General features: G+C 44.5%; 1 protein-coding gene across 2 annotated transcripts in view; it reads right to left on the reverse strand.

Annotated features, from left to right (window-relative positions):
• Positions 1 to 5536: 5536 nt before the first annotated feature.
• RIPK1 (receptor interacting serine/threonine kinase 1) overlaps positions 5537 to 27335 on the reverse strand; it is a 151065-nt gene continuing 129266 nt past the window's right edge. Inside the window, exons 10-12 of one of the 2 annotated variants that reach the window (XM_033934845.1) lie at positions 26711 to 27313; positions 24365 to 24508; positions 5537 to 6441 (exon numbers count right to left, since the gene is read on the reverse strand). In XM_033934845.1, coding sequence (XP_033790736.1) covers positions 6143 to 6441; positions 24365 to 24508; positions 26711 to 27313 — 1046 coding nt within the window. In that variant the 3' untranslated portion in view covers positions 5537 to 6142. The remainder of the gene's footprint in view (positions 6442 to 24364; positions 24509 to 26710; positions 27314 to 27335) is intronic. The other variant, XM_033934846.1, reaches the window with a different exon arrangement.

Genomic DNA, 27335 nt, shown 5'->3' on the forward strand with positions numbered 1-27335 from the left:
TGGCTTCCTGTTAACTACAGAATCACTTATAAGCTATGTTTAATTATCTTTAAAACTTTAATTAATAAGACCCCTGCTTTTTTATATAGATTACTGATTCCATACTCTGCAAAGAGAATTTTACGTTCTAGTGAACAAAATCTGCTTTCGATCCCATCTTTAAAAATTATTAATACAAGAAGACAACTTATTTTTTCTTGTACGGCACCTCAAACATGGAACGCCCTCCCTATTTCTTTACGGGAGGAGAAAGACCTTGGAAAATTTAAAATTGAGTTAAAAACTTTTCTTTTTAAAGATGCCTTTTCTACATAATTTTATATTTCATGAATTAATCATTTGGTTGAACATGTTTTAATTACTGTCTATCCTTTTTGTATATGCCCTTAATGTTTCTTCTTTACTTTAAAATTATATTTCATCCCTCCCTTCCTAGTGTTTTATATTGTTTAAATTTAGAATATTTTAGCCATTATTTAAATTGTATGTATTATTATGTATTGCATTATTATTGTTCTTTGATTTTACATTGTAAATTTTAAATGTAAATCGCTTAGAATATCCGATTAAGCGATTTATCAAGGCCCATAATAAACTTGAAACTTGACTTGATTACTTTCTTTCCTTTAGTCCTATCAAAGAATAGGTCCAGGAGCCTTAGGCCCTCTCCTGTGGGTGGGGCCTTAGGCACATGGGCTGGGTTGGGTCCATGTGCCTAAGGCCCCACCCACAGGAGGTGCCTAAGGCTCCTGAGCCTATTCTGGTTGGCACAGGTGCCTCAGGCCCCACCAGTGGGCGGGGTTTGAGCCACCATTGGCCAATCCGGCTGGGATGGCTGGCCTGCCAGATGGGCGGGCTTGGCACCCGTCCGTCCAGCCAACGATTTCAAGGTATGGGGGGTGGGGGGGTTGTGGGGTCGGGGGCGGTCATAGGGGGGGTTGCGTCGAGGGCAGGAAGGCCTAGGATCCCTCCTGCCCGTATTTTAGTGGGGGGTGGAGGTTAGGTGTCCCCAGGCCAGGAGGGCTTGGACTCCCTCCTGGCCGGATCGTGTGGGGGGAGGGGGGTTGGAGACCGCCAGGCCAGGAGGGCTTGGGCTCTCTCCTGGCCCCATCGGACTTGGCGGGGGGGGGGGGGGTTGGGGATCGTCGGGCAAGAGGGCTTGGGATCCCTCTTGCCCTGATGTTGTCAGGGGGGTTGCAGTTCGACAGGGCAGGAGTGCTTGGGCTCCCTCCTGCCCGGATCGTTGTAGGGGGGGGATAGATTCTGTAACCAGTGTTGTTTTTGACAGGCACTGGTTACAAAATCCAGCTTTTAGGCGAAGGACTGGCTCCTCCTTCGCCTAAAAGCCCTTGTTTTGGATGTTTGGGGCTTAGGCTTTTTTTAGGTTGATTATATGGTATAGGTTTAGACGTAGTGGTTGTCTGGGTGTTTCACAGCTGAACGTAGAGGCAGGCCATTATCAAAAAAACCTCCTTTTGGAAGTTTTTTTTGATAATGGACATTTTCCCTTCTTCTACTTTCAATGTTTAAGGCTTTAGGCCAAAAGGGGACTTAGACTTTTTTTTTTTATTATGCCCCTCAAAGTGTTTGATATTCAGGGGAATGAAAATTAATGAAAATATGAAAACCAATGAAACTATAGAATATGACTTTGAAAACGATAAGAGGCATATAGGAAATTTATGATGAAGTGATGAATTGACTCTTTTGAAGAATATTTAATATGAGGAAATAATTGATATGGCATTCTTAAAATATTTATTGAATAGGTAAATAAAAGTAGGAAATTATATTTATAAACGACAAAAAATGATAAAATCTTAATAAAAAGAATGTAGATTAGGTTAGTCACACGACTGGGTGAGTCGGTGACAAGTGCTGCCATGCTGTATTGTAGCGCATTTTATTATACAGGTGGCATTCTGAGATTCCCCACGTGTGTTAATATACACTATATAGAGGCATGATATAGTGAAAACAAACTGAGCACAGCAGATCAGAAACACACCTTCAGTTCGCGTGTAGGAGAAACTGAGGAGCAGAGCAGAATGCAAAGATACAGCAGAGGTAGAGCCAAAAAATGTAGATGATACCTTCTACACAAACTCGCAGAGATAACTAACCCACTGATTCAAGACTCGTATGCCTTTTGCACTAGAACTGTCATTTCATTAAGATGCCCAGCATTTGCACATATGCCTCTTCCAAGATCATGTTTCATATCCCTTTTATTTTCTTTTGCTCTTGTATTTTTACATGAAGTCCAATGGCATCTCTCTCACTTCTGCTTTTGCTTGCTGTCTGATTTATTATTGAGCTTTTATTCTTTTCAGGCCTCTGTTATTTATCTCATCCATTTTTGAAAGTGAGGGGTGAGCAGTTTGTATACACAAGAGAGGTGGAATTCTGCACAAAATATTTTAAAATTCTGCAAAGTTTATTTGTTGTGTTTTGCAAAGAATTCCTCCATCATGAGGCCTGAAATCCCTTCCTGCCTTTCCTTTCTCAGGCTCCAGCCTCCTCAGTTCTCTCTCTCACTCCAACTGCAGTTCTGACTTCCTCAAAATCCCAACATGACCCATTAATTTTGTTTGCCCCTAAAATCTTCTCCCATACCCCAAACTCTCATTCTTTCTACTTATTTCCCTAGCTATCACTTATCTTTCCTCCCCATCCCCCATGGCAAGCCTTCAATTTGCTGCTCTAACCCCCATGGCACAGTCACCCCTTTACTCTGCCCTAATCTCCCTTCGCACACTCACCTTTTGTCTGGCCTCTTCTCATTTTCAGACACAGCAAGAGCTCTGCTAATGCTCTCTTCCCCGCTTCCACAAAGAAGAAGTTACCTGCTTCACAATAGGTCACTTCTTCCTCCTGTGTTAAGATTCAGTTCACCTAAACAGTTATGTTTAAGCCAGCACAGGAGGAGGAAGTGACCTGCAGTACAGAAGTTCACTGCCTTCTCTTCTTGCCACAGGAGCTTAGTGCTGGAGGGAAAAAGAGATTGAGCAGAGCCACTGCTGCCCATACCTGCACTGAATTGGAATGCTGTGCAAATTCTGCAGTGGTACATTTCCACCAGAAGTATTTATTATACAATAACAAACGAACAGCACTAAAGTAAGCGGGGTGCACAAAAATATATCCTTCCAGACTGGGGTGAGGATTTTTTATTTTTTGGGGGGGGGTTTTTTTGGGGGAAGAGAGTGTTTGTTGTATAAAGATGAAGGTGAAATAAAAAATGAAAGGCAATTGTTAAGTTATGCGATAAACCGAAAATGGAGCTAATGAAATGCAACATATGTACTCGTACATTACCTTTTGGATAGTTTGTCCACGTTGGCCTTTAGTTGTGTAAAAGCCATGAGGTTAGAAACATGGATGCTCCATTGCAAGACTGCATCATCGAAAAATGTGCTTTCTTTGGGCAGAGGGAGTGAAACCTGTGAAAATTCACCACTGGATATTGACTCAGTATGAACACAGCACCATGAATCAACTAAAGGTTTATGAGTGGGTAAAAAGGCTTAAAGCGGGAAGAAAAGGTGTAACCAATGAAGGTCATTCATAAACATCGCATATACAAGAGCACATTGACAGAGCAGATACTTTGATTAGGGAAGACCGTTGGATAATGGTGTCTGAAATCTCACAGATTTGGATATCAGCTATGGATTTGCATTTGTCATAATGCATGAAGATTTGGGATACAGGAAATTCTGCACACGATGGGTTCCCAAACAACTTACTGATCTGCACAAGTAACAGTGTGTGGAGGTTTCGACCCAGTTCCTGAGACGGTATGAAGAAGATCCGGGTATTCTGGAGAGAACTGTCACCCATAACGAGACATGGGTGCATCACTGCAACCCGGAGAGCAAAAGATCATGATGAAGAAAAGGAAGCAGTGCTCACCTGGCTTCAGGAGCAGCTGAAAAACTTCTTCTCTGCAGGAAGGCAGAAGCTAGTTGAACGATACAACAAATGCATCATCTTGCATGGGGACTATGTGGAAAAGTGATATGTTCAAGTGCACAGTTACTTCTGTTAAAAGCCATTAGATGCATTTTGCCTTTACTTTTTGATTTACCTTCGTAGTTGTTTAAAGTGCAAATAATTGTATAAAATTATTTGAACATAAATATATCCTTCCATAAAAGATAAACAATACAATTCATTCTTGCAGCCAGCAGAATTCACAAATCTTTATCACTCCTAATAGGCTGTCATGTTTTCAATATTAAATCTGCATCAGAGGCAGTAATAACAATTCTGCCAAATGGATCACTGGAGTTATTTAAATTAGGCAGGATGCAAAAAGGTTCATCTGTATTGTTCCTTTGACACTGTATCACCCTAACCTGCACCAGCACTATAGACCATGTATACGATCCCATTTGTAATAACCCTTATCCTTCTACACATATCCCTGGTCATCACAGTAGCTAAAACCATCTTTCCTGAACCATTTTTCAGGCACAAATGTCAGCACTTATTGCAGGTTTCTGGGTCTCGCTGCACAGCGAGACCTGGAAACCCTGAGAGAACACAAATGTCAGTGCTTTGTGAGGCAGCGAGTACTCCAGAGCGCAACATGGAATTGGCCCTCAATCCAAAATCTCTCTCACCTGGTCCTTAAATTACTTTTAAATGTTTATCACTTCTTGATTTGCTTTTATATTTCTCTAACCTGTCTTATTTTTTTTTTTTTTACTACTATTATTTCTATAGCGCTACCGAACGCACGCAGCACCGTACAGAGTCACAAAGAGTATGAAAACAGTCCCTGCTCTAAAGAGCTTACAATCTAAACAGGCAAGACAGACAAACAAAGATGTCATGGATACAGTTAAGGGGAACGGTTAATCAGCTGGCTGGGTTGGAGGGCAGAGGAGTAGGGTTAAGGATTGAAAGCTATATCAAAAGGTGGGTTTTCAGTCTGCTTTTAAACAAGGGAAGGGAAGGGGCTTGACGGACAAACTCGGGTAATTTTTTTTAACATATTCCTGCAAGCTGAGGAACATGGAATGCAAATGACTTTTCACCCTACAATTATTTCCAGACTCCATCCATCTCACTGAGGAGTCCCGTATAAATTTTTTGTTTGGGTGCCTCTGACAGAAACAGACAATAGTGCAAGTCTAAAATGCATATAAGGATGTTTTACATGCATTTTAGACCAACACTATTGCTGGTTTCTGTGTTTTCCCTTCCCCCTGGTTCTTCCATACTTCCTCTTTTCACTTTAAATAATGTAGTTCTTCCCCATTTTCTCTAACATCTCAGTTTTTATCTTTGTTTTATTATGCATTTCATTACTACCTGCTGTCTGTCCTATTGATTATGTATACATTTTTTATGTTTCCCCTTTTTAACTATGTAAACCGCCTTGAAGCCCGATTAGGCGACATATCAAAACTTGAATTTATCCACTTTAATCCCTGCTCTAGTTGCTCCCAAAAGCTGCAAGTCTGTCATTCGAACTCTGAAACACTACTTGAAAGCAGAACGTGCCCACCTCCTTCACAGACAAATCTACTGTAAAGCCTTATTTATTTAAAAATTAAGCAAGGGACATCTGAAATTACATCCTTAGGAAGATGACATCATCATTTAGTCTTCAGGTACCAGCTGGAGATTTTTGACATTAGCATTAAAAAGGCTACAGGTATGCTAAGTACAAGCCTCCCCCTTTCCAAAGAATCAATACAAGTCATTATAAAAGCACTGTCCATTTCATAACAAAATAAAGTTTAAGAAGTGTAAACTTGTAGTACGAAAGTCTTTAAAAGCCAAAATAGATCTTTTCAGCTATGTAAGGATGCCCATCTAACTTTAAGCAGTTTTTAGCAATTATTTTGAAGCAATAAGATGGGCAAAAAGTGCAAAGTTCAACAGAATAGAGTATTAATCTAGGATTCTTTTCCAAGAGGGAAAGTCGACATGGTCTTGCAAAGAGTTTAATTAGAAATCAAGTTCCATGTGACAGGCAGTCATGATTTATACCACCTTAAGAGAAATGGTATTTAAGGACATGGTCTCTGAGGGTCCAAAGTTAGGATCATAATGTGCATTTCACATTGCTCTGCAAAGCCTGCAGAGAACCCTCAAACACATCTCATATAATTTTATAGTCTAATATCTATAGTTCAGCTTGTCCCTGAATCATGGCTATCAAAGAATTCAGAAGGTCTGTTCTCTGGCAATCATAGAGGGCTACCGCCAGCTTTCCCACAGTGGTATTTTTGGAGCCTTCCTTCATGATCCATTTATTCATCATCTGGTAAACCTTTTCTCTCAGACCGTCCCTCTCGTAATCATGATCTATCTCATCAATTTCTGGCTCACTCAAGCCCAGTTTGCGTGCACATGTTTTCCAGTTTTTTGACAAGTTTTTCCTGATAAGATCCAGGTGTTGTCTGGTTACTACAGTGATGCAGTCTGCAAAAACACAAAATAAACACAGGATATAAAGGTCCTACACTGTTTGACTGAAATTAAAATCTTTGAAATTCAACAATATCTTTAAAATGTTTTCCTACCCAAATATTTAATGAGTGTGAATAAGAACTTGAAACAGTCATTCTAAATAAACAATGAAGAAAACATATAGCAGCTTACCCAGATCTACACAGTGTCTGGAAAACATGGAACCCCTTACATAATTTCAAAATACTTTGAAAATGCATTAGTATAAAGCACAGTTACTTACCGTAACAGGTGTTAGAAAGGGGCAGCAGGCAGCTATTCTCAACATGTGGGTGACGTCATCCACGGAGCCCGGATGCGGACAGCTTCGCAAGCAGACTTGCTTGAAGAACTTTTAGAAAGTTCACGACTGCCGCAGCGCGCATGCGTGAGTGCCTTCCCACCTGACGCAGGTGCGCGCATGCCTCCTCAGTTCAGATAGCTAGCAGAGAAGCCAACCAGGGGAGGTGGGTGGGCTGTGAGAATATCTGCCTGCTGTCCCTGGATAACACCTGTTACAGTAAGTAACTGTGCTTTATCCCAGGACAAGCAGGCAGCCTATTCTCAACATGTGGGTGACCTCCAAGCTTACTAGAATGGGATGGTGGGAGTGTTGGCAATTTAGAAGAATAAATTTTGTAACACTGCCTGGCCGAAATAGCCATCCCGTCTGGAAAAAGCATCCAGACAATAATGAGAGGTGAAAGTATGAACCGAGGACCAAGTGGCAGCTTTACAGATTTCTTCATTAGGAGTAGATCTGAGGAAAGCTACTAACCAGGACTCCTCCCCCTGTACTCTTTTAAACCAGACAGCTGATGCTATGTTTTCTCTGACAGTTTAAATTCACAGAACCGACAGCGTTCTTTTGACGATGTTACCACATCGCAAACTTGAAGCATTCTATCAGCATTGAAAAGGTTTTTCAATTTACATACAATAGGGTCTCCTGAAGAAGGAATCGAAACGGGGCCACGTAGAGACCCCGAACCTGTTATAAACTGAATTATCAAGCTGCTCTCAATTTTCTCACAGAGCGATGTTCATTTGAAAAGATTTGTAAAGATAAGAAAAAACAAAGTATTTTCATACAAATGTTTGAAAGACTGTAAAGACATTTATTTATTTATTTACTTTTGTAATCAAACTTGGAGCATAACCAGAACTAATAAAGTTGCAACGACTGAAAAATATACTTTGGTTCATCACTAGAGGGCGCAACTCTCTTCTTGAAGAACTCTATACCTCTGAGTGACTTTCAAACGTGACGGTTGCAATCCTGAAGTTTGGTTACCAATTTGAATGAGAAGACAGTTCTTTTATTTGAACTCTAATATTTTTCTGACTTCCACTAATATTTAACTATTAGTACCCCAGTGACATTATAAAGAAATTATACTAACCAGGACTATGGCAGAACGAGACTTAGGAGTAATCATCAGTGCTGACATGAAAGCAGCCACTCAAGTGGAGAAGGCTTCATCTAAAGCACGGCAGATGATAGGTTGTATCAAGAGAAGCTTTGTCAACAGGAAGCCTGAAGTCATGATGCCATTGTACAGAACCATGGTGAGACCTCATCTGGAATACTGTGTGCAATTTTGGAGGCCACATTACCGTAAATCAGCGGATGGCCACCAGGATAGTCTCGGGGCTAAAGGATCTCCCGTACGAAGAAAGACTGAGCAAATTGCAGCTCTACACTCTCGAAGAGCGTAGGGAGAGGGGAGACATGATTGAGACATTTAAGTACATCACAGGACGGGTCGAGGTGGAAGATGATATCTTTCTTCTGAAGGGACCCTCGACCACAAGAGGTCATCCGCTCAAACTCAGGGGAGGGAAGTTTCGTGGTGACGCCAGGAAGTACTTCTTCACAGAGAGAGTGATTGAGCATTGGAACAAGCTTCCAGTGCAGGTGATCGAGGCACGCAGCATCTCAGACTTCAAGAATAAATGGGATACCTATGTGGGATCCCTACGAGGGTCACGCCAAGGGATAGGGTCTCCAGGGTACAGACTTGAAAGAACGGGTCAGTAGAGTGGCAGTAGTTACAATTATACTTAAGGGGGTCATTAGACTTAATAAGGAGGGTCAACAGTGTGGGCAGACTTGATGGGCTGTAGCCCTTATCTGCCGTCATCTTTCTATGTTTCTAATGCCGCCATGGCTCTGACTTTATGGGCTGTGACTCGACTCTGTAGATGCAGTCCAGTCTGAGCATAGCAGAAAGAGATGCAAGCAGCTAACCAGTTGGAGATGGTGCGCTTGGAAATCGGATGTCCCAACTTGTTTGGATCAAAAGAGACAAAAAGTTGAGGAGCAGATCTGTGTGGCTTGGTTCTTTGCACACTTACAGTCCAGAGTATGAAGACCTATTTCTCCAGGATGAGAATGAGGCTTTGGAAAAAAAACATTGGAAGTGCAATGGATTGATTGAGATGAAATTCTGAAACCACTTTAGGTAGGAGTTTAGGATGAGTACGGAGGACCACCTTGTCACGTGAAAGGTGGGTCTGCAACTAAAGCTTGTAGCTCGCTGACCCTGCGAGCAGACGTGAGAGCAATGAGAAAAACCACTTTCCAAGTGAGATATTTAAGATGAGCCTTATCCATTGGTTCAAAAGGAGGCTTCATCAATTGAGCAAGAACAACATTGAGATCCCAAACCACTGGAGGAGGTTTGAGAGGTGGTTTGACACTGAAAAAAATCTGGAAACCACAGTATGAGCAGAAAGGGGTTTCCCTTCAATAGGCTGATGAAAAGCAGCAATTGTACTGAGATGGACTCGAATGGATATGGATTTGAGGCCTGATTGAGACAAATGGAACAGATATTCCAAATCTGAAGACAAGGAGGTAGATTGAGTCTCCTTGTGATGAATGGAAAGCAGAAAATCTAGCCCATTTCTGATTGTAGCATTATCTAGTGGTAGGCTTCCTAGAAGCCTCTAAAATGTCCTGTACAGAATGAGACAACTGTAGAGAGTCAGTCAAGTGGAGAGGTACCAAGCTGTCAGGTGTAGAGACTGCAGGTTGGGATGAAGTAGAGACCCTTGACTCTGTGTAAGCAGAGAGTGAAATACTGGTAGAAGCAGAGGTTCCCTGGTGCTGAGTTGAAGGGAGTACCAAGGATGCCTGGGCCACCGAGGAGCTATCAGAATCATGGTGGCATGCTCCTGTTTGAGTATGACAAGAGTCTTGAGAATCAGAGGGAATGGAGGGACAGAGCCGTCCACTCCAGAAGGAAAGCATCTGCCTCGAGGCGGTGAGGAGAGTATATCCTGGAGCAAAACTAATCCAGTTTGTTGTTATGGGGAGATGCAAAGAGATCTATCTGAGGAGTTCCCCACTGAGCAAAAATGTGATGGAAGGGCGAGGAATTGAGTGTCCATTCGAGAGGCTGCAGAAGATGACTCAATTTGTCTGTCAGACAGTTTTTCTCTCCTTGAATGTAGACAGCTTTCAGGAAGGTGTTGTGAAGGAAAGCACAGTTACTTACCGTAACAGGTGTTATCCAGGGACAGCAGGCAGATATTCTTGACTGATGGGTGACGGCACCGACGGAGCCCCAGTACGGACAATTTTAGAGTGATTGCACTCTAAGAACTTAGAAAGTTCTAGCTAGGCCGCACCGCGCGTGCGCAAGTGCCTTCCCGCCCGACGAAGGCGCGCGGTCCCCAGTTAGTATAAGCCAGCTAAGAAGCCAACCCGGGGAGGTGGGAGGGACGCAAGAATATCTGCCTGCTGTCCCTGGATAACACCTGTTACGGTAAGTAACTGTGCTTTATCCCAGGACAAGCAGGCAGCATATTCTTGACTGATGGGTGACCTCCAAGCTAACAAAAAGAGGGATGGAGGGAAGGTTGGCCATTAGGAAAACAAATTTTGTAAAACAGATTGGCCAAGTGTCCATCCCGTCTGGAGAATGCATCCAGACAATAGTGAGATGTAAAAGTATGAACTGAGGACCAAGTAGCAGCCTTGCAGATTTCCTCAATGGAAGTGGAGCGGAGGAAAGCTACAGACGCTGCCATAGCTCTAACTTTGTGGCCCGTGACAGAACCTTCCAGTGTCAGGCCCGACTGAGCATAACAGAAAGAAACGCAAGCAGCAAGCCAATTGGATAGAGTGCGTTTAGATACAGGATGACCCAACTTGTTAGGATCAAAGGACAAAAATAGTTGAGGAGATGATCTGTGAGGTTTAGTGCGTTCAAGATAGTAAGCCAAAGCACGTTTACAGTCCAAGGTATGCAAAGCCTCTTCTCCTGGATGAGAATGAGGCTTTGGAAAAAATACAGGTAGGACAATGGACTGATTAAGATGAAAGTCAGACACAACCTTAGGGAGAAACTTTGGATGTGTACGGAGAGCCACCTTATCATGGTGAAAAACAGTGAAAGGTGGATCGGCCACTAGTGCATGCAACTCACTGACCCTTCTGGCAGAAGTGAGAGCTATAAGGAAGACCACTTTCCAAGTAAGAAATTTGAAATGTGCTGTGGCCAAAGGTTCAAAAGGAGGCTTCATTAAAGCGGAAAGATCCCAGACCACAGGAGGGGGCTTGAAAGGTGGTTTCACATTGAAAAGGCCCCTCATGAACCTAGAAAACAAAGGATGAGCCGAGAGGGGTTTTCCATGAATTGGCTCATGAAAGGCAGCAATGGCACTAAGATGAACTCTGATAGAAGTAGATTTGAGACCAGAGTCAGACAAGGAAAGAAGATAGTCTAACACCAGTCCCACTGCTAAAGACATGGGATTATGGTGATGCAAAAGACACCAGGAAGAAAACCGAGACCACTTCTGCCGATAACACTGAAGCATGGCCGGTTTCCTGGAAGCATCAATGATAGAACGGACAGGCTGAGAAAGGAGTGAGTGAGCCGAAGTCAGCCCGAGAGATATCAAGCTGTCAGGTGCAGAGACTGTAAGTTGGGATGTAGAAGGGTCTGCTGATGCTGAGTAAGCAGAGAAGGAAACAGTGGAAGAATTATGGGTTCCCTGGAACTGAGTTGAAGTAGAAGGGAGAACCAATGTTGCCTGGGCCACCGTGGAGCGATGAAAATCATGGTGGCTTGTTCCCTCCTGAGCTTGAACAACGTCCGCAGCAGGAGCGGTAGAGGAGGAAATGCATAAAGGAAGAGATTGGTCCAATCCAGGAGAAATGCATCGGGTGCCAGACGGTGAGGAGAGTAGAGTCTGGAGCAAAACAGGGGCAGCTGATGATTGTGAGGAGCTGCAAAAAGGTCCACTTGAGGAGTGCCCCATTGAGTGAAAATGGCCTGGAGAGTCAAGGGGTCGAGAGTCCATTCGTGAGGTTGGAGAATTCTGCTGAGATTGTCCGCTAAGGAATTCTGCTCCCCTTGAATGTAGACAGCCTTCAGGAATAAATGACGAGCTGTCGCCTAAGACCAAATCCGTTGGGCCTCCTGACACAACAGGCGAGAGCCCGTCCCTCCCTGTTTGTTGATGTAGTACATTGCAACTTGATTGTCTGTGCAAATGAGTAGTACTTGAGGAAAGAGAAGATGTTGAAACGCCTTGAGGGCATAAAACATCGCTCGGAGTTCCAGGAAATTGATGTGGTATTTCTTTTCCTGGACTGTCCAAAACCCCTGAGTTTGGAATTCGTTCAAGTGAGCTCCCCAGGCATAAGGGGATGCATCTGTGGTGATCACGAAATGATGAGGAGGTAGATGGAACAGTAGACCTCGGGATAGATTTGAAGATGTCAACCACCAAAGAAGCGACTGTTGAAGAGACGAGGTCACAGATATGTGTTGTGAGCAAGAATCCGTCGCTTGCGACCACTGGGTTGCTAGGGTCCATTGAGGAGTACGCAGGTGGAGATGTGCGAAGGGGGTGACATGTACTGTGGATGCCATGTGCCCCAATAGCACCATCATATGATTTGCAGAGATGGTAATCTGTTGAAACACCTGCTGACAGAAATGAAGGATGGTCTGAAGGCGGTTGGAAGGAAGAAACGCCCTCATCAGAACAGTGTCCAGAATGGCTCCAATGAATTGAAGTCGCTGAATCGGAATGAGGTGCGACTTGGGTAGATTGATTTCGAAACCCAACAGTTGAAGGAAGTGAATGGTCTGGTTGGTGGCAAGCAGAACCGCCTGAGGAGATTGAGCCTTGATCAGCCAGTCGTCCAAATAAGGGAAGACTTGAAAATGGTGAGAGCGGAGATAGGCCGCTACCACAATCAGACACTTGGTGAATACCCTGGGAGAGGAGGACAGACCGAAGGGTAGCATCTTGTACTGATAATGATTTTGATTGATGAGAAAGCGTAGATATTGCCTGGATGTCAGATGGATAGGAATATGTGTGTAAGCCTCCTTTAGATCGAGGGAGCATAGCCAGTCGCCCTGAGTGAGAAGAGGGTAGAGGGTGGCAAGAGAGAGCATTTTGAACTTCTCCTTGACCAAACATTTGTTGAGATCTCTGAGATCTAATATAGGTCTGAGGTCTCCGGTCTTTTTGGGAACTAGAAAGTACCGGGAGTAAAAACCCTGACCTCGCTGATCTTGAGGAACTTATTCGATGGCATTGAGAAGAAGGAGGGATTGAACCTCTTGAGCGAGAAGGAGGGACTGAGACTTGTTGGAAGCAGACTCTTTTGGAAGGCCTAACGGCGGAGGAGTCTGAAAATTGAGGGAGTAGCCGTGGGCTATGATAGAGAGCACCCACTGGTCAGTGGTGATTATTTCCCATCGAGTCAGAAAAATGTTTAGTCGACCTCCTATGGGCTGTGGAAGAGGACATGAGGGAGGAAGACTGGCAATGCCCTGGAGAAGCGAGTCAAAAGGGCTGAGTCGGTTTAGGCTGAGCAACAGGCTTTATGGCAGGCGGCTGTTGTTGGCGAGCTTGTTGTTGTTGCCATTGCCTCCGAGGCTGAGGAGGCTGAGGCTGAGTCGGCCGAGCAGAAAAACGCCTCTGATACGACGTTTGCTGTCTAAAAGGACGAGGAGGAGGGGGTTTCTTTTTGTTTTTCAATAAAGTATCCCACCTCGTCTCATGAGCAGAAAGCTTCTGAGTGGTGGTATCCAGAGATTCTTCAAACAGCTCATCACCCAGGCAGGGAGCATTGGCAAGGCGGTCCTGGTAGTTCACATCAAGGTCTGAGACGCGAAGCCATGCCAATCGTCTCATCGCTACAGACATAGCAGTAGCTCGGGATGTAAGTTCAAAAGTGTCATAGATGGAACGGACCATAAACTTCCTGAGTTGCAAGAGACTGGCAGTGCATTGTTGAAAAGCCGAAAGCTTGCGGTCAGGAATATATTTTTGAAAAGTGGCCATCTGCTGGATAAGATGTTTCAGGTAAAAGGAGAAGTGGAACGCATAGTTACCTGAACGGTTGGCCAGCATAGCATTTTGGTAAAGTCGTTTACCAAATTTGTCCATGGCCTTGCCCTCTCTGCCAGGAGGGACAGAGGCATACACACTAGAGCCTGCAGATTTTTTTAGGGTTGACTCCACCAGCAAAGATTAATGTGGAAGCTGAGGTTTGTCAAACCCTGGAATAGAAATTACTTTATAAAGTGATTCCAATTTCCTTGGAGCTCCTGGAATGGTGAGAGGAGTTTCCAGATTTTTGTAAAAAGTTTCCCTTAATATATCATGAAGGGGTAACTTTAAGAATTCTTTGGGAGGTTGGTCAAAGTCCAAAGCCTCCAGGAATGCTTTTGACTTTTTAGAATCAGACTCCAAGGGGAGAGAAAGGGTGTCTGACATCTCCCTCAGAAATTTAGTGAAGGAAGAGTGCTCTGGCTTACTAGCAGGATCCTGCACCAATGGGTCAGCCTCATCCGATGAAAAATCCTCCTCGGTACCGAGGGGATCATCGGAGTCATCCCATAAATCAGGGTCACATACCGATGGAAGACGGCCCTGAGATAGAGGAGTAGAGGAATCGGTATGCCTAGTTTTGCGTACCAATTTGCCTGAACGCATCGACACCGTACCCGGTGACTGTAAAGCGGGACGGGTGTCACAGAGCAGTACCGGATCAGAGGCCGAGTGAGCCGTACGTCGAAGAGACTTCGGCTCTGCCGATAAAATAGGCATAGACATGGAAGAGGCAGATTTAAGCGGTGCCGATAACGTCGATGCCGACAACATAGGCTGGTCGACGATCGGTACCGTAGGCTCAGTGGGAACCGACACCGGAAGGTTCTGAGTTAGCAGAGCCAGGAGCAGGTGTTGTAATTGCTCCTTAAGCTGGACCTGAAGGATGGATGCTATACGCTCATCCAGAGACGATCCCGATGGCACCGGTACCGCTTTTTTCTTGCTCGGTACCTGCGGTGCAGCTCGACGCTCAGGCGAAGTCGATGCCGATGAAGAGACAGTGAATTCTATGGGAGTGGAGCGTTTGCGGGTCCGGCGCGCAGTCTGCAGGACTTGGCTCACTGCTTGTTCGACTGGCGGGCCAAGAACAGTAGGGGATGGCTTCTTAGCCGGCTTACCTACAGGGTGCGACACAGACGATACATCTTGCGGTGTCGAAATCACCGGTGTCAATTTAGAGAAAGTTGCCGGAGTCGATGCTGGTGGGATTTCCATAGCGGTACCGAAAAGAATCCGCTGTTGAATTTGGCGATTCTTCAAAGTTCTCTTTTGAAGAGAACTACAGCGGGTGCATGTTTCTGCCCTATGGTCCGGACCCAAAACTGAAGGCACCACTTGTGCGGGTCGGATAAAGAAATAGGGCGTGCACACCGCTGACACTTTTTAAAATCCGGTGAAGGGGGCATGAAGGGAAAAATGGCTGTAGCAAAATTGAAGCCCGAGGCTTCGATGGTGCCAACAGGCCCCGCCGGGGCCGACCGAAAAGAGTCTAAAAAAAATAGACTTTTTTTTTTTTTTTTTAATTTTATCAAGAAAAAAAGAAAATAATAAAACGTGAAGAAATTCACGAGAAAAAATACGCGAGCGGGAAGGCGAAAAAAGAGTATCCAACAACCGTTGGAAACACGCGTCTTCTTAGCTCCGCAGAAACTAAGAAACTGGGGACCGCGCGCCTTCGTCGGGCGGGAAGGCACTCGCGCACGCGCGGTGCGGCCTAGCTAGAACTTTCTAAGTTCTTAGAGTGCAATCACTCTAAAATTGTCCGTACCGGGGCTCCGTCGGTGCCGTCACCCTTCAGTCAAGAATATGCTGCCTGCTTGTCCTGGGATAATGCCCAATTCCAAATCTTCAGAGCTTCCTGGCAAAGAGGGAGAGATCCAGTTCCTCCCTGTTTGTTGATATAATACATGGTGACTTGGTTGTCTGTTCGAATGAGGACTATCTGGTTGTGAAGAAGATGCTGAAAAGCTTTGAGAGCACTGAAGATTGCTCTGAGTTCCAGCAGATTGATGTGACACTGACGATCTATGCTGGACCAAAGGCCTTGAGTACGGAGACCATCGAGATGAGCCCCCCAAGTATAGGTCGAGGCATCTGTAGTGAGGACCTTCTGATGAGGGAGTGTTTGAAACAGTAAACCTCTGGAGAGATTGGAAGAGAGCATCCACCAACGGAGAGACTGTCTTAATTAAGGAGTCACTTTGATGTGTTGAGAGAGTGGGTTGCAAGCCTGCGCCCACTGGGATGCCAGGGTCCACTGAGGAATTCTGAGGTGAAGTCTGGCAAAAGAAGTCACGTGAATGGTAGATGCCATATGACCTAGTAGAACCATCATGTGTCTTGCTGAAATTGTTGGCAGTGAAGACACTTTGTGACAGAGACAAAGGAGAGCATTCTGACGTTGCTGAGGAAGGAATGCTCTGAGCTGGATAGTGTCCAGGACAGCTCCGATGAACTTCAATGTTTGAGAGGGCTGTAGTTGAGGAAGTTGACCTCGAACCCCAAATTTTGAAGGACCCAAATAGTCTGTTGGGTCGCTACAATAACCCCCTGAGATGATGAAGCTTTGATGAGCCAGATACGGGAATACCTCTTGACCATGGCTCCGCAGAGCTGCTGCCACCACCATCAGGCACTTGGTGAACACCCTTGGGGAGACGCCAGGCCGTAGGGTAGCACTCTGTATTGGAAATGCAGATTTCCCATCCGAAATCTGAGGAACTGTCGCCAGGCTGGATGAATGGGAATGTGAGTGTAAGCCTCCTTGAAATCTAGAGAACATAACCAATCGTTCTGATCTAGAAGGGGATATAAGGATGCCAGAGACAACATGCAGAATTTTTCTTTGCCTAAAAATTTGTTGAGTGCTCTGAGATCTAAGATGGGGTGCAGATTGCCCATCTTCTTCGGAACCAGGAAGTAACGGGAGTAAAACCCCCTGCTCTGCTGTTCCAAGGGAACTTCCTTGATGGCACAGAGATGAAGCAGAGCTTGAGTTTCCTGAAGAAGAAGGGCGATCTGGGATGGCTTGTAAGGATACTCTCTTGGAGGAAGATCTGGTGGAATCTGGAGGAAATGAAGAGAGTATCCTTCCTTGAGGATAGACAGCATCCAGAGGTCTGATGTAATCATCTCCCAGTGATGGTAAAAATGATGGAGACGACCTCCAATGGGAAGGGGAGAGGACAGAGACAGAACAATGGAGGTCATGCTATGTACTAGACGGTCAAAAAGGTTGAGAAGCCTTAGGAGCAGCAGGATTCTGAGGTTTCTGCTGCCTCTCTTGCTGTGGTTGTTTCTTAGGAGGCACTCTGGTATAAGGAGCAGCCCTCTGTGGGAAACGCCGCTGGTATGATGTTAGACGCCTGAAGCCCTTAGAGGTGGAATGCTTAGGCTTAGGACGAATGATGGAAGCAAATGACTTCTCATGTTCAGACAACTTCTTAGTGGCTTCCTCGACGGAATCATCAAACAAGTCATTGCCTTGACAAGGAATGTTGGCGAGGCGATCCTGAAGATTAGGGTCCATGTCAACAGTGTGAAGCCAGGCAAGCCGGCGCATGGCCACTGAGAAGGCAGTGACCCTCTAGGAAAGCTCAGATGCATCATAGGAAGATTGAAGGAGATGCATGCGGAGTTGATTCAGAGTGGTAATGGTATTCTGAAAACCTGCAAGATGATGTTGAGGAACATATTTGAAATATGCAGGCAGTGTGCCAACCAAATGCTTGAAATAAGAAATGAAGAAAAAATTGTAATTCAAAACCCTAGTTGCCATCAGAGAATTCTGATACAAACGGCGACCAAACTTTTCCATGGTCCTGCCTTCTCTTCCAGGAGGGACAGTGGCATAAACCTTGGAAGGGTTGTTCCTTTTCAAAGAGGACTCCATGAGAAGGGATTGATGGGATAATTGAGACTTCTCGAAGCTCTTGCAATGGACCATTCTGTAACAGGATTCTAGCTTGCTTGGTAAAGCAGGAATGGAATAAGGTGTTTCAAGGTTCTTCTTGAAAGTTTGAGAAAGAAGTTTATTAATGGGTATGGGTATTTTAAGAGACTCCGCAGGAGGTCGAGACATATCCATTTTTTCTAAATGCTCAGTAGTGTATTTGGAATCAGAGTCCAAATTAATATTGAGTTCCTTACTCATTTGATGTAGGAAAGAAGAAAAGGATATCTGTTCCAAGGTAGGCTAACCTCGAGGGGAAGGTGACCTCGAAGCGCCTCGAAGAGCAGAGAACGAGGGTGAAGATTCCCTGGAGGACTCACATCTGAGACCTGAATATGCAGGTAAAGATGACTTATTGGGAGAAGAATCCCTCGCAGGAGAAGCAGATGGAGGTGGTGTCCTCGACTTCGGAGTAGAGAGCCTCGAATAGCCTCGAGGTGTAAAGAGACGAGGCATGTCTCGAAAAGAGGATCTGTGCTTCGATGGATGCCTCGACTGATGTGGAGAACTATGCCTCGAACCAGGCAGGTCTTGCTGAGAAGAAAGTCGAGGAGTCTTTGCCCTATGCCTTGGGAAGGGCGATGCTTTATGTGAGGAATGAGGCCTGGAGATTGAGATTGAGACACCACAAGAGATTGAGCTCTTGATGTCGAGGCATCTCGAGGCATTGACAAGGACTCGGCTCCTTGAATAGTGTGCTTATGCTCCAGATGAGACACTTGCAAAGAATCAGTGTGGAATCCTCTCGAGGCACTCCCAAGGACTCGACTCCTTGTATACCGTGAGGAGATTCAGCTCGAGGCCCTGCCAAGGACTCGACTCCAGGTGTTATGCTAAGTGCTCAGGCTGGACTGCAGGAAGCAGAGTCGAGGCAGGAGTATGTTTGGCAAGTATATTACCCAACTGATGATCCAAAATGGTCTGGATCAGAGCCTCCAAAGTGACTGCGAGACTCAAGGATCTGGCACTTTTGGTGTAGCAACTGTCTCCGAGAAAGTACGACTCGACTTGGAGACATGCTTCTTAGGCAGCTTGATAACCATTGCTGGCACCTGACCTGAGGGAGGCAGCGAGGCAAGCTTCTCGTCAGGAGAAGACTTAGCAGATTTACTCGAGGACGAGGCCCTGTCGAACGAGGCAGGCTTGATCAAAGACGAGGCCGAGGTTGAGGCAGAAGGCAGAACCCCTGTAAGTCTGACTGGATGCGAGGTTAAGACCGGGGCAAGGGGATCCATACCGCCAAAGAGTTTCTCCACCTGAACTCGACAATGCTTGCGGGTTTGAGGTTGAAGGGTAGCACAGCAAACACACGACTCTGGACGATGGTCAGGTCCCAAACACTGAATATACCACCTATGTGGGTCAGTGAGGGAGATTGTGCGCTGGCAACGGCTACACTTCTTGAAGCCTGTGACCGGCCTGGACATAGACGGAAAGATGGCCTCAGCAAAATCGAAACCTGCTGGCAGAGGCCGCAAAGCAGGCCCTGCCATGACAAAAGAAATAAAATTAAAGTCTTTTTTAAAGAAATGAAAATGTGCAAAAAACACTGCGACCTTGACGAGGATTTGAAGTAATTTATTTTTTACATTTTTTGGTTCTTGGACTGTTTATTTTGTACACCTTTTGTGGTTTGGGGTATTTGGGAGCATACAAATTTTGGATGCCAGCTGATTAAGAACGCCATTGCACTTCCTGCATCAGTTCCCACCGGCTTGGAAATTACAAGAACTTCTATGAACTTACAAGATCTATTGAGCTAAGTAATTTTTTACTATCTAATATAATAAAGCCCTAAGCGCGCATGCGCACTCCCACCTGCATGCGCTGTAGGGATCCGCAGGTAGGAGTGTGCGTGCGCATGGCCCATACTCGTGGCAGCAGAAAGAAGAGGCCGTACAGTGCCGCGTCTCCTGCGGCTTCGGAGTGTGAACTGGCCAGGGCGTTGTCAGCGGGGGCCGGACCGGAGCTGGAAGGGAGAGGAGCTGCTCTCCTCCCCTCCTCCAACGGACTTTAATTCCTGGCTCCCAGGCTTCTCCTCCTGCTCCGGCTGGGCCCGCGTAAAATACCCCAAAATCCTTAGAGCTCGCTTCGGGTCCGGCAAGGGCTGCGGGTCCTGAAACCTTCCAATTCAAGCAGCGTCTGCAGCACTCTACACATGCTGCTTCGGGGCCTTCTACTGCCCTGATTTGCTGGGCAGTAGAAGGCCCCAAAGCAGCGTGTGTAGAATGCTGCAGATGCTGCTGGAATCGGAAGGTTTGTCGGGACCGCGGGAAGGGAAGGGGGGGCAGGAAGGGACTAAGGGAGACAGCCAAACCGCGGGAAGGGAAAGGGGGTAGGGAAAACGCTGCTGCTGCAGAGGGAAGTGGTGTGGGGGGAGGGAATGCTGCTGTGGCTGCTGCACAGGGAAGTGGTGGGAGAGAAATGCTGCTGCATAGGAGGCAGGGAGAGAGACAGATAGAAAGAAAAGAAGAAAGACACAGGGGCAGGGAGAGACACAGAAAGATAGACAGACAAAGGGGCCAGGGAGAGAGACAGACAGCGGGAGTGAGAGAGAGACAGAAATAAAGACACACAGACATATATATTTGGCAGGGTGATCAAAGCCCCAGGTGAGTATAAGCCCTCGTGTAAGTGAAACACTAAATACCTCTACACAGATGGTAAAAGGGGGCAATGTCTGAAAAGCAATACTAATGCTCGAAGTATGGGAAACAAGGTTCTGTTTCTAGAAGCTGTAATGGAAGAGGCTGATTTGGATTTAGTGGCACTCACAGAGACATGGAGAACCATGACTGGGATACACAGTAGTTATACCGGGCTATAATCTGTTTAGGAAAGACAGGGTAGGAAAAAAAGGAGGGGGTGATGTTATATGTTAAAGATCATATTAAATACAAAAAGAAAATATAAACGAGAGAGAAAAAACATCAAACAAATTCTCAAAAGAACACAGTCCAAATAAAGAGAATTTAAATAATAGTATAATAGTACTAAATAATAGTATTCTAGCACCCGTTAATGTAACGGGCTAAAATACTAGTACATGTATATTGTCTAAGTTATGTTCTCATAATGGAGGTAGGGAGGGCTGTGCAATGATGTAAGGAGTTGAACATCTTTTAGCCCCTTACTGGCATATTCGGATGTTCACGTCACTGAGCACATAATTAATTATTTAATTTAGTTATAATTTATTATAATTTAGTTATAATTAATTATTTAATTTAGTTCATAAGAAATTTATTTAAATTCTCTTTATTTGGACTGTGTTCTTTTGAGAATTTGTTTTATGTTTTTTCTCTCTCGTTTATATTTTCTTTTTGTATTTAATATGATCTTTAACATATAACATCACCCCCCTCCTTTTTTTCCTACCCTGTCTTTCCTAAACAGATTATAGCCCGGTATAACTACTGTGTATCCCAGTCATGGTTCTTCATGTCTCTGTGAGTGCCACTAAATCCAACTCAGCCTCTTCCATTACAGCTTCTAGAAACAGAACCTTGTTTCCCATACTTCGAGCATTAGTATTGCTTTTCAGACATTGCCCCCTTTTACCATCTGTGTAGAGGTATTTAGTGTTTCACTTACACGAGGGCTTATACTCACCTGGGGGCTTTGATCACCCTGCCACAGTGATTCTAGTTTAAAGCCCTCTTCAGTAGGTTAGCCAGTTTGCTGTGGCTGCAACTGCTGAAAACGTCTTCCCTTCTTTGATAGATGCACACCATCCCTGATCACCAGCCCTTGGAAAATCAACCCATGATCTAGGAAGCTGAAACGCTCTCAACGACACCATCCATGCAGCCATGCATTCATCTCCAGGATGTGATCTTCTCTGCCCTGGCATTTACTCTCGACAGGGAGGTTCAACAAGAATACCACCTACGCACCTGACTGCTTCACCTTTTCTCCCAGAGCCACAAAGTCACTTTTGATACATTTGGAGGGGTACCTAGCAGTATCATTAGTGCCAACAAGGATGAACAGCGTCAGATAATAGTCATTAGGCTCGATGAGTCTCGGCAAGCTCTTTATAATATCTTAGATTTTGGCACCAGGCAGACAGCATACCTCCTGGGACATCATGTCTGTTCTGCAGATGGATGCTTCTTTACCCCTCAGAAAGGAATCACCAAACACCAGTACCTTACACTTCCTGGTGGTCACAGATCCAATAACTTTGGGAATTTCAAGCTTTGGTCTTTTCTCTCCCTGGGATATTCTCATCTCCTCCACTTCCAGGGCTGCATACCGGTTCTTCCGTTCAATGGCAGGTAGAGACACAGTATCAATCCTACAGGATCCCGTAATTTGAGACCAGCTGTCCTCTCTCAGCACGGCCTCTTCTTCCCCACTGCTGGAAATCTTTGATGCCTCATGAAGCATTTCATTGATGTACCTCTCATTCTCACGGATGCTTCTCAGTCTTGCCACCTCCTCTCCCTTTACTTCCTTCATGAGGGATTCAAGCTGAAGACAGCTTGCACATGGAACCACTCCCTCTGAGACAGAAGTTATAACCTGAGCAACAGCTTTGGTGACATGATGTTTCCCAGCTATACTGCTACTGTTTCCTGCCTTTGCGGGGAGAAGAAGTAGCAGCAGAGGGAAAGCTTCCGGGCCCCCAAAGACAGCGTGTTTACTTCACTCACAATGAGTCTTTGGGTGAGGTTCCAGCAGTATATGTTACGTCTCAAAATCGCAGAAAGTGAACAGTGGATCCTATTGAGAAAATAGGGTTAAGTTCCTGCATGGGATAGCATTGTAGATGCTTGTAATTCACTCTTTGGACACATGGGGGCCATATCTGGAAGCGAACGCCATTCACGAAGTGAAATGAAAGCAGATTTTTTTTTTTTAAGAGCAGGACCACAAATACACAAACACAGCAGCGCGAATGGGGAATATTGGCCACAATGGATGTAACAGTGGATATGCAAAATCATGCAGTGGGAATGCGCAAATAATAAGAACGCACTGTATCCATAATAAATATTCTGCTTGGCGAAATAACTCTCCATGAAACAAATGGAAGGGAACCAACTTTGGAGCAGGAAACCCTTCCCTCCCCAAGAAAGATATATCGAGTGTGAAACAGGCTATATTAGAGGGCTCAAGGAAAATAATAACAAGGATGAAAAAGCAAGTCTAACCCTTCTATATGTGTGTACTTGCATATATATATATATATGTGTGTGTCTCTGACCTGGAAAGCAGGTGAAAAGTGGTGTGAACTGAACAGTTCTAAACATTCCACTGGTTTAAAAAACCCTCAAAACAAAATGAAACCAAATGCAATAATTTATCCAGCCTTTAGAGCACTGCCTCTAAACTAGTGTCCTGCAAACTTTGTCAAGCCGCAGCACACTAAACCTAGTGGCTCTGGTTCGAGGCATCTGTAAGTGCACGGATGTCACTGTGATGACATGACATGCATGCATGACGTCATCATGTTGACATCTGCGCATGTGCGAAGGCCCCTCACGGGCTCTGAGTCGCCAGTGGGGGGTGCCAGCAGGGAAGAGCACGGAGAGGAGAGGTGCCGGCTGATTGCCTTTAGGACATGCCTTTCACCGGTGCCTCTCCTCCTCCCCCCCAGTGTGTCGCTGCACGCCTAAAATCTCAGGAGGCACACAGTTTGAGATACACTGCTCTAAACTTAGTTCCTGAGGCATACCTGGTCCTATCAGAGTTTTTAGGATATCCACAATGAATATACATGAGAAATGTTGACATAAATTTGCACGCACTGCCTCCTTGCTATCTCATGCATATTCATTGTGGATATCCTGAAAACCTGATGGGACTTGGTGTGCCTCAAGGACTGGGTTGAGAAGCAGTAGTCAACAGATTCCAAAAAATGGATTTTACAGGGGTGCCACAGTCTCAAAACAACAGATATTGCTGTGGTTCTTCACCATTATGAATAAGGACACATACCTATTATTAGCAAGCCACATGGTTCAGTCGTTAAGTGTTAGAATGCATAGCAACTACTAAAAAAGCTGTACTGTATATATATATATATGGGTTCCTTTATGCATGTTCATTGTGGATATCCTGAATAGCTATGGGGTCAGAGACAGGTTTGGGAGACTTGTTTTATTGGTTTTCACTTTCAGGAAAATAATTTTACACTGAAAATAGGTCTGTAGTTTCATAGGAGGATTCTAATAGATACTGAAACAGCTTCAAAGTTCTCAGAGCTACAAATAGATCAGTGATATTTTCACACTTTGTGAGAGGATGTGTGCATAAATTTTAGGCCATAGGAGGCAATACTACTAGACTAATTAGTAAATTAAACAAATTAGAACTAGAATAAAACAACAAAAAAGTGAAGTTACTGATCTGTACCAGGTGTTCTCCAAGGACAATAGGTCCAATATTCTCACATGAGGGTGACGTAATCCAACAGAGCCCAATGGGTTCCGTCAGATGATGTCATCCACATGTGAATATATTGGGCCTGTTGGTCCTTGGTGAATAAATACAACCTTGTAATTTCAACTAAACAAATTCTTAAAGCATAGACATTCTCTAAACAAAGATAAATAAATTCCTTACCAAATATGCCAAGAGTTTTATAATGTGTATAGCTGTTTTCTGGGATTTCTGTGGTTTCAGGCAAGTCACTTGCTACAGTCATATAGTTGTAGTTTCCGATCTGGATATAACTACCTTCAGAAATAGTATAAGTTACAGGTTCTTCTGTGTAAATATAAAGATAAGCAAAGTAAACATTTTTGCTCAAAAAAAGGTTTCTAAGAACCCCCCCCCCAACAAACCCAAAAATTACTGCGCGAAAGGAAAATGTGATCTCTCTAACAAGCTTAATAAAAATAGATTTTTTGCTGACAATGTGTCATTTTAATCTTGCTCACCAGGCACAGTTAAAGACATTGTTGCTAATATTATTTTCTTAAAATGTAACATAAAACTACAACTCCCGATTCGTTGACTGACCCTCCCCCCTAAAGTAGGAGCGGCAGTGCTGCCTCTTGCTGGCCTGCCGCTCCTGCTTTAGAGGGCGAGTGGGGAGGGTCAGTTGGGAAGTGGCTTCCCCGCTGTTGTCCGGCTTCTCCGCATCAATTTACCTAATTTCAGCAGCCTGCCCTGCAGAAGATCGCTGGCTCTAGTGATCTTTGCAAGCTGCCATACGTTGTCCGAATTGTCTTCTCTCTGTTGCGGTCCCGCCCCTTCTCTGACATCAGAGGCGGGGCAGGACCGCGGCAGAGAGAAGACAACTCGGACGACATATGGCAGCTTGCAAAGATCGCTAGAGAGCCAGCGAACTTCTGCAGGGCAGGCTGCTGAAATTAGGTAAATTCAAAAAAGAACCTTCAGGGGGGTGCAGACATTCAAGGGAGGGGGTCCTGGTGTAGAAGTACATGGAGGGAGGGAGGGAAGGAAGGGGGGGGTTCAAAGAGATGTGCATATGCCGGACTTTGGGGGGAAGAAATAAGGGATTTAAAAACAGAGGAGAGGGAGAGAGATGGTGGACAATAGGATTTAGGGATGAAAGTTACAGAAAGGGAGAGATGCTAGATGAAAGGGTAGTTGAGAAAAGGTGGATCTGTAGATAGAGATGAAAAAAAGGAAAGATGCCAGACCTCCAGGGGAGGGAAGGGGAGGATAGAAATGGCAGATGGATGGTTAGCATGGAGAAAGAAGAAAGAAGGAGACCCTGGCAAGCAAGCTATCAGAAGACAACCAGAGCCTGGGACCAACAAGATTTGAACAATGACCAGACAACAAAAAGTAGAAAAAATAATTTTATTTTCTGTTTTGTGATTACAATATGTCAGATTTGAAATGTGTATCCTGCCAGAGCTTTTGTTAGACCACAAACGTGAGCTAGGATTTAACAGAGAGGAAAAGTCTTTTTTGTTTGTTTATTTTGTTTATACCACAGCGCCAGTGTGGTTAGGAGAAGGCAAAGGGGGTGAAGAGGCTATAAAATAAACCCACCCGGATGTTTGAAAAAACAAACAAACACCCAACTGGGCAGGAAAATCGAATCGAAAAATGGATTCAGCAGACTGGAATGAATTGAAATTTTTTTCCTGAATCAGGCAGCACTAGTTTAGGAACATAACCCTCTCATTCAGGACTCCTAGACACATTGCACCAGAAAGCCAAGTTATGAGTTGATTCCATAAGAAGCAAATTTTGGGCTGGGTAGAACCAACTTGTTAGAATCAATAGATCACAGCATATGGAAGGGATGTAAGGTGTGATCAAAGATGCCACGTATAATGGTTCATCTGAGTAGAAAATTCTGAGTCAGGATGAAGATTTTGAACCAAATACGATAAGTGACAGGGAGCCTACATAAAGGAGTAAGGTGGTCAAATTTTTTTGGCTTTACAGAGTACTCTTGCTGTGGAGTTATGCATGGTTTGCAAACAACATATCTGAGTTTTTGGTAGCCCTGCATAAATTATGTTATAGTAATCAATGCGAGAAATCAAAAGTGCCTGGCATGTAGTGTGAAGAGACAAGAAATCTAAAGTTATACAAATAATGGAAAAAATGAAGGGTAGCAAACCCCATCTTAACCAAAGCAGATATTTGTTTATTAAAGACAATTAATTGAGTGACCATCACTAGGAAAAAGTGACTAAAGTAATACATCCAAAATGTTGACAATTGCTGATTTTTCAGGTCAAGGGTCCATAAGCAGTTTGAAAAGTTACATGTTTGGATTTCAGTAACTTTGTAATACAATAGTCCAAACCCTATTCTCTGATGTGAAAAAAAATTGTTTGCTCCAACATAAATCATTAAAAACCTAAATTTTTGTTTCTGTTGATTTTAGTCACCTTTCCCAGAAACAGTCACAAATTTGTTCTATTTGCTGTTTTCAGTAGTAATGAAATATTTTACTTAAGACAAGAAAGAGTGGCATACCTGGTACAGCTGGCAAGGTCTGTTTGTATGGCTGTGCTCCTCCTGATGACTCAGGGACTGGATGTTTAGGAATGCTGGTCATGTCGGCTGTCCTAGGTGTGAACGAATGTATGTTTCCTGCTGTCCCTGAAATACCCCTTGGTTCATTCCCAGTTCTGGAAATGTCACCTGCACAATAACTTATGCCCAAGTTTTCTGAAGAATGTGGATGTTGGTTAAACAACTCTTCTTTAAAATCTGGCATTTTATACATGGGGCTGCTTGTGGCTCTTGCATCTTCATGCTGGTTGAATGGGACTCTCTTATGCAACTCCTGGCTCTTTGCAGGAGTAGGTTTTACTGAAGCCATCTCATGAAATACTCTTCGGTTTCTTTCATTGGCTATGCTGCTGTCTTGCTTGTTTTCTAGCTGGTCCATGCGGCTGCCATGCTGATGATAGCCAAGCTCATCTTGCAGCTTTATTTCCAAGCTTGAAGGAGCAGCTTCCTCAGAAATCTCACTCTCTTCTGGTTCATTTGGAGCACAGGGAAGAAAAGAGGCTTCATCCACAGCATCCACCGCCAAACCTGGGGAACTGTGGAGAGACTGTGGCCCATCTACAACTTGAAAGGACACAAAAATAAG

The sequence above is a fragment of the Geotrypetes seraphini genome, chromosome 2 (genome assembly GCF_902459505.1).
Source record: "Geotrypetes seraphini chromosome 2, aGeoSer1.1, whole genome shotgun sequence".
NCBI classification, from domain to species: domain Eukaryota; kingdom Metazoa; phylum Chordata; class Amphibia; order Gymnophiona; family Dermophiidae; genus Geotrypetes; species Geotrypetes seraphini.